Below are 19,452 nucleotides of genomic sequence, written 5' to 3' on the forward strand. Positions count from 1 at the left end.
TAAGACATGGTGGAGGAGGAGGATGGCTTATGATGACTGTTGTGAGGGTAGTGATAAGTGAGATATGACCTCCAAAGAGACGGATAGGATCTCAAAAGAGGTGGAGGGAGGTAGAGAGAACTCTAGCAATATAGGTGCTTCAAAAAAGGCGGTAACGGATGGGGGGATTAAGGAGGAAGAGGGGTAGGGAGCTTCCCTCCTCCCATGACTTTTGTTGCAGAGAAGTTGTTTCCACAGAGAGAGAGAGATGAAGCAGTTAACAATTCATTATCTCTCTTTATCTTTTAGCTGGTCCAATAATGTTATCCTATTGCAAAAAAGTGAGAGTTTTGAGTTGGAGCCTTAAATTAAGGCTGTCAATTTTTTACATGATTCATAAATTTGATTCGAAATTAATACAAAATTAGTGAATTAATGTTTATTAAAATAGAATTTGGGTCAAACCGGGTCAACTTGATTAGACACGATTAATAAATGTGTCAATTTCGGGTCAACTTACTTAACTCATGGGTGATTCGCATAATCTGTTTTTTTTTTTTCCAATAAAAAATCAAAACCCTAAAGTCAGGACAAAAAAATACCATCAGTCTCATCCTTAATAATAAAGATATAATTTTGTTAGTGTAATTCATTTTCATATTAAATAATTGAGAATTGTTGTGCCAATATATTTGTATAAACGAGCATTTTTATGCCCAATAATTGTAAATTTGTTAATTAAATTGATTATGTGGGGCGGGTTGAGTTAACCTAACACCACTTGTTTATTAAATGAGTTATGCGAATCGGATTGTGTTATGCGCTTCTTTAAATAGATCGTGTCAAGGTTTAGAAGTTTGACCTGTTTAATTATACGGGTGAGGTTCGGTTTACTCATATAATTTTATACCCATAGCTCGATATGACCCAAAGCCGAAACGCAAACATGAATTTGCCATTCCTAGTCTAAATAGCTGAGTATTCTTAGAAGTATTATTGTTTTTAATATAAGTTTCTTGTAAAGTACTGATGTAACAGTTCACGTGACACTTATCATATCAGCCACTAAATAATTAAATTTACCTGTCAAATTTTGTTGCTTAAATTTTTTTACCCATATTATGCTATGTGGTACTCATATAAACTGTCATCTAAGTTAATAAGATGTTTGTGGTAAAAGCTCTAATACCCCACATATTTAATTTCCATACTAATAGGTGAGAGGGAAATGAATTTTGTCTTGAGGGTATTTCTATATAATAGATTAATGAATTTTGGATATTCATAACGAGTGGGTTTTTAATCATACATTACCTTTCAATTTTTATTTTTTTCAAAAATAAATGTAACCTATGACTTTAGACTCGTTAAATGACGTAGCTTTCAGTGGTGGCAATGGTTGTGATTGTTTGGAGGAGTATGAGAGGGAGTGAGGAGGAGGGGAGGGAGGGAGGGCAAGGAAGACGATGGGAAAGTGGTGATAGTTTTTCTTCTCCTTCCTTTTTTATTTTTATTTATTTTTTATTTTTTATTTTTTTTATTTTGGCATGTCTACACAAGAAAGGAAATGAGGAATTCGAACTAATGACCTTCGCTTCATAAAGTGTACATGGTCCTCAGCCGATTGAGCTACTCCTTGAGAACGTGGTGATAGTTTTGTCAAGACTATCCATAGCTCTCTGCCTATTAAGAATCCGAATATAAAGTTCCTAACGGGTAATTTTAGGTAGATTATTAGAGGAATCTAAACCTCCTTTAAACCAAGAGTTTGAAAATAAACTTCTCTATATATTAATTTTATTCAAGTACTTGGTTTAGAGTTCATTTGGCCATGCGATTCCGCAAGTCAAAAGTGTGTTTTTAAATAAAAGTGCGGAAGGTATCTCATTTGAGAGTGTAATATTTATTTATTATTATTTTTTTATAAATTACAGTTTGAAAACGTGAAAAAAAATTTATGTTTTGAAAACGCAGGTAAGGGGTACATTTTTTAAAATGCACGATTTTAAATGTCAAACCGCGATTTTACTAAATGCTTAATTGCATTTAAAAAAAAATGCATTTTCGAATTGTCATTTATTAGATTGCACGTTTTGAAACCTCAAAACCAAACGGATCCTTAAATAGACTTGCAACCATATCAATTCTAATGCAGTACAAACTCAAGACTCCTAACCACAGTTGAAACCAAAAAAGACTCTTACTACAATTGATAGACAACTTCTACTACAATTAAAAGAGTCATCTAAATACACTCTAATCTATTCGAGAGATGATACACATATATCTCTTACACATTTTTATACAATTAAGTTTCAAATTAATCATTAAATTTGTGAGACCCAAATGTGGGTCCCATAAATTCAATAATAAATTTAAAAAGGAGATGCATAAGATATGTTTTTATATCATTTCTCAAACTATTAAAGAGGAAGACATAAAAATGAAATTCTAATCCTCATATGACTCTAACGCCACCCTTCGCGGCCGCGTAGGGAGCTTTGTGGCCGGACCTTTGTGGAAGAGCCCCCATGGGCATGGGTCATGGAGGTTCTATGGCCCTCTTTTTTTTAAAAAAACAAAAAACCTTTTTTTGGGTACTTTTTCTTTAGGGTTAAAAGGACAATTTTATAAGTAATTTTATTTAGAAAAATGGTTACAACACAGACGGAAGGACCGTCTTGAATATAAAAAAAAATTAATTGAAAAAATTTAAAGACAAAAGAGTTTAATTAATAAAAACCCAAATCACAGGAAACTAACTTAATATTTTCCTAAAACAAAATCCAAAAAGTTAGGGTTTATGGCCGGACCGTTAAACTGGGACAAAGTACATCTGGAGAGGCTGGCCGGATAGAGCCGCCTACCCGGCTGCAGCGCTGCCCCATGAAAAGATGTCCATAATTAACTAGCAGAAACCATTGAATTACAAAAGGCACGCCTCCTTTGTAACATCATCTTTTAGAAGCATGCATCTTTGTTGGTTATCAATTATTGCAATATTATATTAATTGTTAGAATATTAATTTTTATTAAATTAATAATTTTCTAGTAGTTTAAGCTTTTGATATAAGTATGATTTAACATAGTATTAGAATCAAAAGTCTTAAGTTCGAACTTTATCTATATCAAATTACCTCACATTTTAATTAAATATTCAATGTGTTTAAGAGGGCCACACGTGAGGAAAAATGTTAGAATATTAGTTAATTGATATGTCAATTAAATATTCTACGTGTTAAGCCTCACTTATTAAGATGGATCGATCGTTAGAATATAAATTAAATCATTTCCTATTGCTTAAGCTTTTAAGATAAGTGGTAATTTAACCGGTATGATCTACAAATGGTGCGTTGGAGATTGCGATTTCGTAAAAAATAAGTGTGATTTTAAACCAAATTGCATAACATAAATCGTTTGGGAACTGTGTTTTAAAAAATTGCGATTTAAAAATATAGAAAATATATTTTTTCAAGTCGCAGGTAAGATAAAGTTTTTTTAAAAACACAGAATTTTAAAGGTTAATTTGCGATTTTGCCAAACACTTTTTTAAAAATCATTTTTTTAAATCGCAAACCTAAATGGACCCTAAATCTTTGACTTTGTTTGTGATGTATTCCTATTATTAAGGGATACTATCTAGATAAGCTAGTAGAAGTAAGATTAGAATAAATAAGACTCTTATTTATATGAGAAATAAGACTCCTATTTATATGAGAAGAGTATAATGGTAGTATTTGAATAAGACTCTCAAAACTTTAACAAACAACCTAAGCTCCAAAACACTTCCAATTAAACTACTTAAAATTACTTTCAAAAAGCAATAGTATGACAAACGGATACTTAATTAAGTTTGATCCCAGACCGCCATAGGCCAACAAGTATACCTTCGTTAGTCTTCTTCAACAGTGGAACTTCTCTTGTCCCTTTAATGTATGTGCCTTAAGATTCCTAATTCCCTCGTAACGCCTACAAATCAATGGAAAGATCATCGAAGATCCCTTTCTCTCTCAGTACACTTCGAGGAAACTGCAACCAGATGGCCGGATGCCAGGGTCCACATGCATGGCCAGTGCTGACATCATCACCTCTCCCTCTCTCTCTCTCTCTCTCTCTCTCTCTCTCTCTCTCTGTGATTTATTAGGGTTCTCTGCATTGACTGTGCATGCCCTCTAGATCCAATTAACCAAAGGACAGAACCAGAAGATGGGTCAGTCTTCTTCTGCCCCATAAACAAAAGGACGCGCGCCATTGTGTTTGAGGAGGTTTCAAGCATGAAGAAAAGATGTCTCTGGCCATGGCCAAGGAACAAAGGTCTGTGTTTCTTATAAGGTTCTACACTGCCACTTCTACATATTAAGAAGGCGTATGTTATCTGTGTTTCTAACCGTCTGAGTTAACGTTGTTGCACTGGTTGTAGCCATCTTTTCGACTCTCAAAGACGCTTTCAATCTGTCTTCCTTTTTGTGTTCTATAAAAAGATATATATATATGCATGCGATTAAAAAGATATATATATATCTTGAGATTTGTGTTTATTATGTCTCCCGTTAATTAAGATAGGCTTAATTAAGAGTCATTAATTTCCCGTACAGGATCGAAAGAAATAATATTGAGCCCGGCCAAGAAAAGAAAAAAAACAACAGGAAGTATCAATGATGTAATAAAAGATGGTTGAATAGGTTGCAGGGTTTTCACGTGAATAGAGTCGTTAAAAGTGAGGTTGTTCTTTTTGTGTAGAACAAGATGGGGCACACATGCATTAATTGATCACGTTGGCAATTCGATCCCCTTGTACTTGCTGTCTTTGTAAAGCTTCAAAATATAGCAATGCTATGTATTACACTCTTTCTACTTCTATTTCATTCTGTTCTTGAATCAATCTTTGTTTAAAAAAAGAAAAAAAAAAAAAAAGATAGCCTCATAAATACTGCCGCATCAACTCAATAAGATGGGAATACGATCGGATGAGAATGTTATATTTAACATTTCTCTTGAAAATTCAGTGACTACTTTTTTGTTTTCGCTAACAAGTAACAAGTTTGGCTTGCCTTTAGTGAAAAAATAATTAAAAGCCTTCCCTAATTATTCCATCTCCACTGTTTATTTTTTCACTAGAGGATCTCTAAACTGATCATGCTTGAGATGAAGCTGTAATTTTTTCTGATTCTTTCACTGAGCTTACTATTCTAATTTTTATATACATGTAAATCGAAAGAAAATCAAATGGTATGAATTATTGTCAAGTAAACAGAGCTTATTAATTGATGAGCTTATTTCAAATTCCTTTCTCTAGCTAGCTGTCTCACATACACAAACACGTACAAACACATTTATTTCACTTGGGTTTTACTCCACGGTTTGCTTCTTCTCTGTTCTGTCTCTGGGCACGCTACACTCTTATTAGGGGAACATGCTTCAACCAATGGCATTTGTTACACATGGATTCTGACAATAACCAGTGACGAATGTATCCAAGTGTCGTCATAGGTGAGGCCACTCTAGGGTCCCATGATTCAAATTTTTTGGGGCCCCTGGTTCCAACTTTTTAGTTTGTGGTTCTTAGTTTCTCTTACCCTTGCTTTTATGTGACCTAAATGCGTACGTTGTTGAACCAGTTTCTGCTGTCACTACTGATAAATTTTCAACTTAGTCGAAACAAGCGTGTGAGTAAACATGAAGGCAGCCTCGGTACAGTAAGCTTTTTCAGCTTCTCCACCCATCAGTTTTGGCCCCATCTCTTGGGCCTTACAATTGATGGTTGTGTGGTACTTCGACGAGCTATAAACATCATTTACTCGATACTTTAATACTCTCAGTCCAACACTTAAATATTTAATTGAAATAAAAGATAAGCTATGTAGTACTCAATCCGATATAATATTAAATCACCATTTATTTCAAAAGTTTAAACTAATAAGAAAGAATAAATTTAACCTTTTAACCAATACTTTAATTGATTTGCTATATATGTATATATATATATTGACGTTATATTGACGATCGAAGTGCAAGTCCATACAAATATTTACTGGTAAGAAAATAAACAAATATAACTTTTAAGATAAGGTTGAGAGATGAAAACTTTATAATTGATTGGCGTTAATTAAGGACAAAAGTTTCTGGTGGCATAGTCATATATATATATATATATATATATATATATATATATATATATATCAGAACTTTACTTACCCACAGAAGGAAAGGAATAAAAAGACATGGTTAGAGCATATAGAGATCGACCAAGTGCAGGAGGTAAAATGGGGTAGTTTAGCTTCTAAATTATTTGGCTGTTAAAAATAGGAAGAGACAAAAGTGAAGATGGCGATTTTGTCTGTCTGATGGCGAAGTTTTTCCCTTTGCATGGATCTTTATGGGCTTTATTTACAGAGTCCGTGAATGGCATTTTTCAATTTCCATGTCTGTGAAGGGGGAAGAAATTCAAAAGTTAGTTTGGTGGAATATCAGCTAGGCACCTAAAAATTAACTTCACCAACCAGGTGGGGGTCTTCCTTTTCTTATCCGATCCTTTTTTGAATTTCAAATGTTGTGACATAATACCAACATGCATTACCCTCTTCAATATTCATGATATATACACGAATTGAAAGATCAATGTTTTGCATCAGCCAGCTTTTCCCCTGTCTCTAAGCTTTGAATTTAATATACCCACCACCTTTTTTGTTGTGGGTTGTTGGCAAATTCAATGCGGTTTTTTTCTCTCTCTCTCTCTCTCTCCTCTCTCACTCTCATTAAGATCATGAGATTCCCACAGGACATCCCATTTACTCCAAACAAACATATCCCACCTCCTTCGCCTCTCTTGTTTCCTCCTCTGTTCCCGTGAGGCTATTCATTTTAGTCACATGAATCTCGATCTCTCTGTGTCTCTTTTCCATGACTATATATATGTTTCACCGTTTATCAACGGTTATTTCCTCATGTACAGGGAGTTTCTGTTATCAGTCATTATATATACATATAACAAAGAGCATGAGATGTTGGTACGGTTCAATCTGAAAGCAGCACTCTCTGGCTAGAGCTCTGTTATTTGATTGAGCCGTGCCAATATCACATGTAACCGCTCCTGATGATCATCACTCTTCATCACTCTACAACATTTCAAGACATTCTTCTTTCTCTTGTTTTCTTGTTTAATTTCAAGGCATTTCGTTTTGCAGATTTTGCAGGGTGGACTTCATGGATAAGGTTGGGAATAAATGTAAAAATTCATATGAACTTGTAGTTTTTTTTCTTCTTTTTTTTTTTTTTTTTTTTCTTGCAGGCTGAGAGAAAAGGTATCAACTATATTAGTCATTAGCTACTGATCATTCTGTCGGATTACCATTTTCTTTTGTGGGCAAATGAAAGGTCATGGTCATGTAACAAAGTGGTTGACTTTGTGCGGTAGATACGACGTAAGAACGGTTTTGGTTTACTAGCTTCTACGTAAAGGTTCACCACCTTTTTTGACAATGTGGTATTGGTTGGTGACAATATTCGATCTGTTCCTTGTTCTTATCTTTAAACCTCTCAAAAGAACATCTCTATTAATGCTTTTTAGAGGATTTTTTTTGTTTGAAAAAAAAATGTTATGATGAGATATAAAAGTGAAAGTAGTTTATATATTTTGTTAGAACAAGTAGCTCATATTCTCTTGGGCTAGAGAGTAATACGAGAATACCAGCATAGTGGCAAGTTGGCGGAAGGTGTTTTGGATATTTTGAGATTTTTCATATTTGTCCGTATAGTAGAGTTTTGTTTTAAATATGTTATGCTATAACTCTAAATCATTATTGTATATAGCCACACTCTTGTGGACGTAGGCACATTGTCGAATCACGTAAATTTGTGTCTTGATTTTTTCTTATTCTTTCTTTTCATTCCATATTATTTATCACTGTTGTGCACGGTAACAACGTATTCAATCCCTCTGGACCCCTTCTCCACTTTTTGAGCACATCAAATGACAGCAAGAAAATAAATAGCAACGAGGGCATTGATGAAAGTTATAATAACTCTTATTATTGTTGTTATATATATATATATTTTATGGTCTACTGGAGGGTGTCAAAAACATTGGTATTGTACCATGAAACGTGATCCTATTCTATCTTATAAACTCGATCTCCAAATTTTCGTTAACACCAAGTTGTTGGCAAGATGTCAATAGATTTTACTGGCTAAGCAAGCCGATAGTACCTTCTTGATCATTGTTCCTGAGAAACAGAGCCTGAGAAGATGAAGGTCATTTTGCTTACTTGGTTCCATGAGATGCTGATCTAGTACAGCTAACTATATCTGTTGATGTCCTACACATTTACTTTTGTCATTTAAATGCTAATTATTGGAGAAATTAATGAACTTGAGGATTTGGAGGATTTCAATAGCAGCTTCAGTTGGAAGCCGAAACTTTAGGCCTGTAAGTTGTAACAGAGTATTTAAAGATGAAGATATAAATAGATTTTCTTGTGTCTGCTATAATTAAGCTGTAAATGCCACTTATAACCAAGTCAATTTTCCAAGCATGTATTTCACATTGCTTGCAAAGAAAGTTAACGCACGAGTTTGAGAATGATTTCTCCAAATCTAAAAGTTTGCTAAATTTTGTTTGATGCACTACATTTCTCACCTGGACTTTTATGTTTTCTTAGATCCACCAGATGAAGCTTAAATAGAAGAGAACACCATTTACTCACAATTATTTATTGAAAAAACACACACAGAGAGAGAGAGAGAGAGGACCCTTCAAAGATTAACTCAAATTATATTATATATGAAGTAAAAAGCAGCAAAAGTTGTTCACAAAAATTATTGCATCTTATTAAGCTCAATGGCCATGGCAGAACTTACAATGAAACCCTCCCACCATGGGTTCTGACGGTCTATTCATTCTCCGGCCGCTATAGGAGTTGATCTCATCCGCTAAAATGCAGAAAGGCCCCAAACAGCAAGGCCTCTCTATTCTCCTTAATTATGATATCCTATGCTAGTAGTGCATATATCCGTTATACTTACAAAGATATGTAGATGTTGACCGGAAAAGGAGCATTCTAATGCTTTCTGGCCTCTTCAGGTATATGTATATCCTTCCTGAGTTGGAGGAACAGCTGCCAGACTCTCAGAAGCTTGCACTCCATAGAGCATTCTCATCTTCACCACACCGCTGGTGAACATCCGCGATCCTCTCAACAGACTTGCAAATCCCGCTGCATTTCCAATCAAATGAAGCAACACAGATGTTGCCTGCCTGCGCCTTCCACTCACAATCTGCAGGAACAATTACATCAACTCTATAGGGAAATATGTGTAAGCAACAGTTCTTCTACAATCTAGTTTATCCTTCTGACAAAAATAAATGAAGTGTCAGTACCATAGAGCCTTGATGCAGTTATGATACCGCAATTCACAGACCAAGCACTTGGTCCATGTGAAAAAATGTAGCTAATGGTTTTAACCTCTTGGAAGACCATAAACCATGTATCTACTAAACAGGTCATTTTAATCAAATGAATTAAAATCAATACATAAGCACCTTTGGGATTTTGGACCAACCAAGTGGTAGAGCACAACAGAATTGATCAGCTGGTAGGCCAAATGCCAAACTTCACCTAATTGTTTTCTTCCTTATACAAATACCGGCCACAATCTATTCATGTTTTAATTTAAAAAGGAGAGGCAGAGAAGGAAGCAGCAAAATCGATCCATACGAAGACCACGTTGTTTCATGTTAGTAAATTCGTATCAATTGGTGATAACAGAGAGTAACGAACAGGAAAAACCATGTACCTTATCTCCTAGCTCTTGTTATAGGAAGCAACAAACTATTTTGGAGCTACTCAGACACATATTAGATAATAAAATTTGAGCTTATTGACTGAAACTATAACCTGGACAAGTCAAAGAGGTTCAGTTTTTATTTCTAACCCAAAAGGGGTCGTTTCACCAACTCAGATGGGTATATGGTAGTTTGAATAAACGAACAAATGAATATAATTTTATTGAAGAAATATCTATTAAGATTACCCGACAGAAAATCTAATTGTTATTCTGAACATTTGAACAAAATAAGGTTTTAGATTAAGGTTTTACTGGGACTATATTTTTTATTTTTTTATTATTATTATAAGTAATGTAGAATTATTAAAAGCGTTAAGGGGCAGCTCAAGTACACAGCAAATATAAAAGGACTAAATAAAGTAAATATAAATAATTTTCAAATAAAGTTCGTTTAGATAGATTATAATACATTCAACGATGTCTATTCCCCAAGCAGTGTTTCATTTATTTGTCTATTTCTAACTACTGACTGGCTATAGGTTTTAGAAGTCAAATTCCTTGTTGATCCTGGTTTTACAACACTGACATCATGATAAATTCGTGTGCCAAAGAAGATGATTTTTGATTTCATGTACAGTGTAGAGATTTTTAGACATCCAAACTTTCATTAGCTGCTTAGTACTGACTAAGTTGCTTGTAATACAAGACATGTTATTGAGCTATTCAAATAGGAAAACATGGTGGGAAAAGCTTAAAAAGGGAAAAGTAAATAAAACAGCAAAATAAAATTTTAAATTACCAGGTGGGGTGCCACAACAAAGTCTCCTATCGTCCACATGCTCCACATCTAAACCAATCAACCAAGATCCCAATGAAACATCTTCGTTGGCATATTTGTGCAGTATATGCCTGAGATAATTCCAAAAAAAATACCATCCGAAGATTAAAGGCCATTCCATAGCCCAAATTAGCACAAACTCCAAACTTTACACTCTAAAATACTTGCTCCTTAACGTGGCAGCGAAAATCACCATTGGATCCAAAATCTAATAGTGATCCATTCAAAATCCAATAGTGATTTTCACTACCATATCAGGGAGTGAGCATTTGGGAGTGAAAAATTGGGAGTTTGTGTAGCATTTCTCTTTCTAACATCTAGGTATGGCTATGTTACAAATAAAGCTAATAGAGGTACCCAACTTCCTAAAACTTGAACTTGAACACGGCAATGGAACCAGAACCTCTTGGTTCCAGCTGCAAATTCATAGAGAAACTCTGTGGTATCTTATCCATCTGTCAGTCCATTCAATCATAAGAAGTTTGAACTACCCAAAAGGTAAAGAATCTGAAAACTTACTGGTTTATTGATATATAAGTAGCCACATCTTTTGAGAGAGCATATAATTGTCCTGTAGCATGACGGAAATAATGGTTTCCCACCTCACCAAATTTCCAATACTGTGGTTCATGGTATCTCACTCCCCTGATCCAGAGAAAGCATGCCGTAGAAACCAGATTTTGACCATTATCTATATGTTCAGCTAATTCAAAAAATACACAAATCTGCTTACTTTCGAGCAAGGACAGGACCAGACTTCATGCAGCCAATATAAACCCGAGGTTTCATACTATGTCTAGACAGAGTTGTTCCAAGTGTAGCTGCAGTATTTTAAAGTAAATGAACTCAAATGAGACAAAGGATCAAATGTAATAAGAGTAATATAGATTACTATTCTCATGAGTCCCTAAACCCCAGATAGAGCCAATCCCCTATGGTTTAATAAAACCCTCCAACAGCAGCTTTTGACTCATTCACTCAAAAACTCACAATAATCACAATCAAGTTTCCACTAAATATTTCTTTATAAAAAAAAGTTGAAAGGAGTAAGTATACATATAAAACACAGTTTAGCTACATGACAGGCATGCCATATGAACTGATGTTGCTCTCATCAAAATGACCAATCCATTCAACCAGCCATCCCTAGCAATGATAGGATCAACTAATGAACTTATACATTTATAACCAATGTGGTAAAATGTCAACATCTCACAGAGTTCCTCCAATAACCCCATTCAGTGGAGCAATCAATTCCAAAATGCAATAGTTAGATCATAAATACTTAGAACACCACCATTATTGCTATCAATCATTCATGACAATTTTCAACAGATAAAATGCTTGCTTTCTTTTTGCAAGCCATACTTAGCACATACAGAGGCAAAACAGCAATGTTATAATATCCAGTGGACCATGAAAATCTTCTCCAATGCATAGCAGCATAAACATATTGTTTGGGTGTAAAACGTTAATTCATCTACTGTATCATAGAATCACCTCTGAGCCAGTTTGGTAACATCATTTGGATTCCTAATTCCTTCATGATAAACAAAGACCTCTGCCGTTATAAAGAAACAATCATACATGCTAAATGCAGTGCCCTATGTCTAACTCTTGTATTACATACGCTGGAAGTAATCAAATGAAGAACACATGAAAAATTCACATAAAGGACACATTTTCCTTCCACAATGGGCCCAAGAACTTCCATTGAAACATAACGAACACACTTTTCTTCTGCAGTGAGATCTCTAAGGTGGCTATTTATATAAAAAAGTAACTTTCCATTTTACACACTCTATCACCATTTTGTTTCCTACTAATCCCTTTATCAACAATTGATGTGCTTTCTAAATATAAATTTTATTCTAATTGATTTGTATTTCGTTTTTTTTTTTTTTTTAATATGCTACAATTTTTCCATGTCATGTTTTCTACACTCTAGAAGGGAAAAAATAATAATTTTTCGGACTTTCTTTCTAGATTATAATCTTTCACTCACAAATAAAAGTACTATTCATCCTTCATTTTATAAAGATTTTTATTTTCATTTTTTTTTTTTATCATTGACTGACAAATTCATGGCTGCGTGTCCAAGAAGTAAGAACCATAGGTATCCCCTTTTAACTAAATCAGAATACTCATCTCAAAAAACCTAGATCCTAAACTCTTATCCTAAATAAAAAACTAAAATAGATAGAAAAGGAATTTTCAGAATCTAAAAATCACAAATGCAAGATGAAGGAAGAAATACGGGAAAACCGAAACTATCATTACCTAAATTTACATGAACATCATCATCAACTTTAATGTAAAATTCTGCATCCCACAAGGCAACAGCAGTTGAAAAATAAGACTTCGTCTTGGCTGATAATTCCATGTAGCCCTCAACATGGTCCTGCTTTCATATCAGCAAACAAAAATGAAGGCCTATAAAAATTTCTTTCAGTCTATTTTCATACTACCAAAATTTAAAGATAGCTGGGAGTTTCACGGGTAGTTAAACTTAGCTAACAGCTTAGAGGGCGGAAAGAAGAAAAGCTCACCAGCCGCAAGAAGTCTCCATGCACCATTTCCTCTGCTTCAATTGCTTTATCAAGAACACCACCAGGTGTTGAACTAATGACAAAAGGCAAATTAATTTACACTAATTCATGCATAGCACCAGTTTAGCATAAAGGCGAATTGAAAAGATGATGCCTTCGTGCAGAGTATTGCTCTGCTAATGCCTCAAACTTCATATCTTATTATTAAAACAGAACTAGCCAGGCTCAGCAGCAGCATGAGCCTGAAAATTATAGTGCTAGGTAAACGAGTAGATGGTAACAAGTGTGGCAATAACTGAGAATAGCTATAAAGATATATGAAGATCACCTGTGACCTATAACAAAGCGTATCACTATGCCCTTCTCTTCCTCCAATTTCTTTCTCTTGTCACCTAGTAATGTTGAATCCAGGAGAACCTATTAATCACATATGAATATACCAAGAAACTGGAATAGCATATAACAGGTTCTTAAATTTAGAGAGAGAGAGAGAGAGAGAGAGAGAGTAAAAGGGAAATGTGGAGCCAAGTTAATGTACCTTGTGGCATCCAAGTTGCACGAACAGAATCTCTCCGTTTGCGGCTACTAAAAGCTGTATTGATTCCTATGACCATAAAGTATTTTCTTTTCATACTTGTTTCATCATTCTTCAAGTTTTCTGATATGGAAAAGCCATCCATTACAGATTCATGTGCTGCCCTACCTTCAGTTAATTTCATCTCCAATTTTGATATTGTCTTATCCAGTGTCCTGCATATCATATACAACAATAAGGTTTAAATTTAGGTCACTCAATAGGCATATAAGTGAAATCCAGCCTAAACAGGCATCAGTTTAGCTTATACATATCATGCTGGGTCTTTGAAACTTACCCTATACTTTCATTGCTACTACGCTGTACAACCTTCTGATAAAGGCAAGAAAGTTAGAGAAAAGATTTTCAAGATCAAATACAGGTGCTTTACAATAAGAAGCAAAATTAAAGCTAAAGATAATGGAGCATGATTAAAACTAAGTTTGGAAGAAATAATGATTTCTGAAGCAACTAGAGCTCAATTGCAATCTCTTCGGTCATCATATCTGGTTCTGTAACTCTGTGTGGACATCAGTATTGGTAGAAAAGCTACTTTTGAAGAAATAGTTATCAAAGGCCTTTTCAGTAACACACCCATCCAATCCCCTTCTCCCAAAAGTAAAAGTAAAGTTAGTTATCAAATCTGGAATTCCAAAAGCATTATTTCCTAGAAATGGCATTTCCAAGCACTGCGGTTTCATTATGAATAAATTCTTTAATATAAAAGCCATTTAATAGTAAGACATTACTGATACATTCTTCCAAAATATTTGCAATTCTGAGCCAGAAGCTGCATATTTGAAGAAAACTACCTTTTGAGGTGAAAATAATAATGATGATGATAACGATCAGTGCATAATATGGCTCATGCCTCATGTATAGAAGTTTGCTAAATGTACTCACAAGTTTCGGATCACCATCCTCAGATTTTAAGTTTGTTTCGAAATCTTCAAGTGTAGATGGCTTTACAATACCTTCAGCCTCAGGCACCATCCACATCCTGATATAAAAATTTCTTGATTAATATGGTGCGCATATGCTAACAAGCAGCTGCCTTTACATGTAACTTACCCAACTATTTTTTTAAAATCAAAATAATAGAAGCATGTTTTCTATTGATATGGAAATATGGTTAGACAACATAAAATTATGTGGCCTAAGCCGCCTAAGGTAGCGACAAGAAAACACAAAAAATAATAAGCCTGAGAAGCAGTATTAGATATCTTTTTAGTTGAGAAGTAAGATTAAAAAAAAAAAATGTAATTTTAAATATTAAGTGTTCATTGTATTGGACCTAACATGACAAGAACCTCCATCAGTTCACCCTACCACAACTATTTGGTCTGGTGGAGTGGAGTTTCACAATTCTCAGTAACTAAAAAAAAAAAATATTTTAGAAGAAGTTCTTTTCGTTTAATTTTGCAATAATTTTTCTTGCAGCCAAACAAAAAGAAAAATAAAATAAGGCTGACAAAGAAGATCAGCATTGGACAATATGGGCTATATTTCATGCAAGTTAACACTCTCAACAGCTAATTTTAGAGTGGTCCTGACAAAGGACCACAAACCAAGAAAAAACATTTTTGCCTATTGCATATACCTACCCCTCTTTTGCAGTAATTACATGAAAATTGAAATAAAATAAAAAATAAAAAGAAGAAGAAGAAGAAGAAGAAAACTCACATTGTGATCTCGAAAAAAAAAAAACCCAAATTGTGAAGAAAAGGAAAATGACTGATAGATTACAAACAAAACAAGTGCAAAGGGAGAAAATTTGAACTAATGCAAGGAAAAAGTACCCAAATTCAAGAACCACATTACAAAGCACACACATACTTCTAAACTACCCAGACAATATTAGTTCAGTTCAGTTCAAACCATCTTGAACAAGTGCAGCAACAAGCAATTACCCAATTGACAAGAACACCCAATAATAACCAGTAACATACAGACAATCAAAACAATCTCTTCATATTTATTCCACAAAACCCACATAATTCTACGAATTTAGAGACACCCATTAGGCAAAAGTGCATAGTCCAGTTAAAGCAACCACTTCAGTGACTAAAAATTGGAAATTTAGAGAAAGCAACAGAAACCCCATTTGAGAAAACTACCTGTTAGTGAAGAGCATTCCAGCACAGAAGCTGCCCAAGCACATCAAAAGAGCCCAGTTCCTAGGCATAAAATTCTTAGCTAACTCTCCTCCAACCATTCCTCTGCTCTTCATAGACATTTTGTTGTTTCTCTACACTCACTTAGCTCACTGCCTCCACTATAAATGGAAAAAAATTTAAGTGACAAAAAAAAAAAAGAGAAGTAGAGAGAGCCAAAACCAGACAGACCCAGAGACAAAGGACAACCTTTACAGTCTCTGTTTCACTTCTACACACTCTGTCCCTCCTTTAGAGGCCAGAGGAGTGCACACAAGTGAGGAAGACCCACTAAACTGACCTTTTTAATATCCCAATTCATCGAACCGTTCTTTTAACTAAACGGTTCCCAGTATAAATGAATGAAATTTACACCAGTATGACAAATAACAACAACCGTTTTAAAGATTGTAACAGGTGGAGTTATAGGATCTTGGTTTCATTCATTTTTTTCGTATATTGAAAATTTAACCCCCAAATAAATGTTAAACTGTTAAATAAATATTCTCCATATTATAAAGACGGGACTTCAAACTCTGCAAATTACATTAGGAAAAAAAAATACAAATGGAAGTAATTTTTTTTTTTTAAAAAAAAAAAAAAACTTAACTAAAATGTATTTTGATTCCTTCAAGCTTGGATTTTTTATTTTTTTTTTCAATTTAATTTCTGAAATTCGAATTTAGTTAATTCAATTCCTGAAGTTTGTATTATTGTCAATATAACCCTTTCGTCTAAATTGTTAACTTCAATTATAGTAGATATCAGGTGATAATGATATGTACATATATAGAAAAAATCAAAAAGAAAAAACCCAAAGCTCCCCCCATCTGCAAAGCCTCGTCCCCATTATCTGAGACAGGGAGGAGTAAGGAGCTTCTCTCCGCTCCCAATCCTAATGAACTCCTCTCCTTTGTACTTTTTATGTTTTTCCCTTTCTCATCATTCTTTATTTTTAGTTTTTTTGTTTGTTTGTTTTTTCCAGGTATTTGAAAGTCAAATCTACCGTATTCCGTTCACCTCCATCTTTCGCGGGCCTCTCTTCCACCCTTGTCTACTCCCTCTCTACACTCCGCCGGGCCTTGTTCCCTTGCGTGCACCCCACGTGCCGCAAGCCGACACTCCTTTTGATCACATGTGGTAGATCTCTTCTATTCGACCTTGCCCCTCTAGCTCATTTTATATGAAACTTTTTTGGGACATAAAAAATTTCAAATCAAAATCTAGGCCACAAAAAACAGTCCTTAGTGTTATTTGTCATTCCGTCCTTGAATGAGACTCATGCTCCTTCAGAAATTGGTCAAAAATTAAGATAAATATGCTTTGCTCGTTTGTTCTATCATGATAATTCCCTTCGTGGCTATGGAAAAGACATGCATTTGATTGTTGTTAAGGATAGAGTTTTTTTTTTATTAGTCTATTATGTGTTTAGAGTATGTAATTGTCTTGTTTGGTTTGTGTAACTTTGTCGTTGCTCCTGTTCATCTCATCATTAAAAAAGAGAAGGTGATATGCACGTCTTGAAAGTTTTAAGTAAAAATATTCATTAAAAATAAAATTAAAAAGATTTAAATAATACAAATAAATACTGTAATCGATTTACTCATTAGATTAGTATTATATCAAACGACACATTGATTTATATAATAAGTCAATATCCTTACATGTTAAATTTATATTTAAGATAATGCCTAAATAAGAAAAGCAAAAACAAATACTGCCTAAATATTTAATAAGAAAAGAAAATATCTATGTACATAGTAATAATATTTGAATTTAACATATTGAAAGAAAAAAAAAATGTAAAAAGTATGAACCTTTTTTTTTTTTTTTTAATCTTAGAGGCATAATTGTATTTTCACATTATTTTTGTGAAGGCAGATAAAGGTTTCGAATTTAGAATGGATCAAAAACTTGGATCTCAAATCCATCAAATTGAAAACTAAGATCTTAAAATCATAATGACCAAAAGCACAAGCAATTATGACCTGATTTCCCTTAAATAAAGGCAACAAGTTCACCCTTGGACTACTTACTGTCTTTGGAAAAGGGAAGTCAACAACCTACGAAGTTATAGAGTTTCGCAGGGAATAACATCAAGAAATTGGCCTAATGTCTTGAGTCTTGACGAGAATGAGTTGGCTTTGCCTCTGCTACTGCATAAAAATGGCGACGGTGGGTGCTTGTACTGCTGCTTCAGGGGTTATAAATAGTAAATTCAAGAAAGAAATGGGATCCTATTTACAGGTTTTGATTTCACAGTTTGATTCAATATGCCTTTAAATATAAGAGAAACATGTGCCTAATTTACAAGGTTTTTTTTTTTTTTGGAGGGGAAAATGTAATCATTTCATTAGTACACTCAAAGGGTACCAAAGTTACAGTTTTCAGGGACTCAGAATAATAAAAGTACCCTAAAACAGTTACCCCAGAACATAAATCATACCAACAGTTGCTACAAATAAGCTTAACCAACAAAAAGGTGCCTCTGCGTTGGCATATGAACCTTTACTTGCACTATGGAGTTAGTCACAAACAATCTATGCTTAAAAGCAATGACCAGACTAAATCTAACCCAGAGCAATCTGTCAAATACAAGAAAAACACCCAAAGCAGAAAACTACCATCAGAGGAAACCACCACCGGAAATGGCGCATGTAACACTCGCGCCGCCACCGAACGATCCCCTGCAATAGCCTCAAACAAGAAACCCTTGGACACCACCCGACATGGCAAAAGAGATGAAACATGGCCATCACGCGCAGTCCAAAGTGTATAGAACACCCTGGCGTGTGAATACTATGCACCGATCACGGTTGTGCTTTTTGGCCGTAGTAGGCAATGGCTGAGCCAGAGGACGGCGGTGAATAAGACTGAGGGGCGCATGTCATCTAGAGAGCGGTAGAACAGCACAGATCTGGCTTTAAAGATTGATAAAAACTGAACCACGGCCAAGGCCTTCCGCCAGCGACACGAACGGCGGACTCGCCCCCTCTAGAGCCTCTCTGAAATGTTTTCTTGCCAACAACCAAAGAAGACTAAATGAAACTAAAAAAACTACACAAACCTCCATAGTCCAACAGACTAGAAGGACTAAAACCATCACCGGAACAAGTCCGAGGGGACTCAAAATTCTACGGCCCTAATGGCTGAGAGACTTTAGCCTCTACTTGAACAACCCAGAGAAGAACAAAACCTTTCTAGCCCTAAAAGGCTAAGAGAAAGAAGCAAAAAACCAAGAGGGAGGGAGGTTTGGAACCCTCCACTGGCAAACGACAATACTGGTTGGGAGAACTTTATGGAGAAAAGGGAGAGAGAGAGAGAGAGAGAGAGCCCAACTTAATTAAGAGAGTTGCGCGCATGCATTAATTTACAGCAAAATAGCTTTTATGGGCCAAGTGAAAGAGCCATCTTCTAAAGTGCATTTGATTACTAAATAGGAGTAAAAATCTTTTTCTTTTTCTGTGTGTATGTGTTTCCAGTCAGATAACACGAAGTAATACTTTCCACTTTATCTATAGTTATGGTGAAAATAACGATGAAAAATGTAAGGATAATGGCAATTTTAGTGCCTTC

The 19,452-nt window shown here is 34.7% G+C and overlaps 1 protein-coding gene across 8 annotated transcripts; it reads right to left on the bottom strand.

Annotated features, from left to right (window-relative positions):
• Nucleotides 1-8,780: 8,780 nt before the first annotated feature.
• Nucleotides 8,781-16,318, bottom strand: LOC133869848 (probable beta-1,3-galactosyltransferase 2). Of its 8 annotated transcripts, none has more exons than XM_062306946.1 (12): nt 15,841-16,308; nt 14,627-14,723; nt 14,022-14,053; nt 13,853-13,899; nt 13,688-13,753; nt 13,478-13,541; nt 13,150-13,222; nt 12,881-13,004; nt 11,334-11,421; nt 11,120-11,245; nt 10,562-10,671; nt 8,781-9,252 (listed from the first exon to the last, which is right to left on the bottom strand). In XM_062306946.1, the coding sequence occupies exons 1-12, from the start codon at nt 15,957-15,959 to the stop codon at nt 9,104-9,106; spliced, it is 1,095 nt and encodes a 364-aa protein (XP_062162930.1). In that variant the 5' UTR covers nt 15,960-16,308; the 3' UTR covers nt 8,781-9,103. The 8 variants fall into 8 exon arrangements, with proteins under 8 accessions (XP_062162930.1, XP_062162929.1, XP_062162925.1 ...); XM_062306945.1 differs by having other exon boundaries at nt 14,022-14,056; nt 15,841-16,306; XM_062306941.1 differs by having other exon boundaries at nt 13,688-13,899; nt 14,022-14,056; nt 15,841-15,998; nt 16,087-16,305.
• Between the last annotated feature and the right edge of the window lie 3,134 nt (nt 16,319-19,452).

This window comes from Alnus glutinosa, chromosome 5 (assembly GCF_958979055.1).
Source record: "Alnus glutinosa chromosome 5, dhAlnGlut1.1, whole genome shotgun sequence".
NCBI classification, from domain to species: domain Eukaryota; kingdom Viridiplantae; phylum Streptophyta; class Magnoliopsida; order Fagales; family Betulaceae; genus Alnus; species Alnus glutinosa.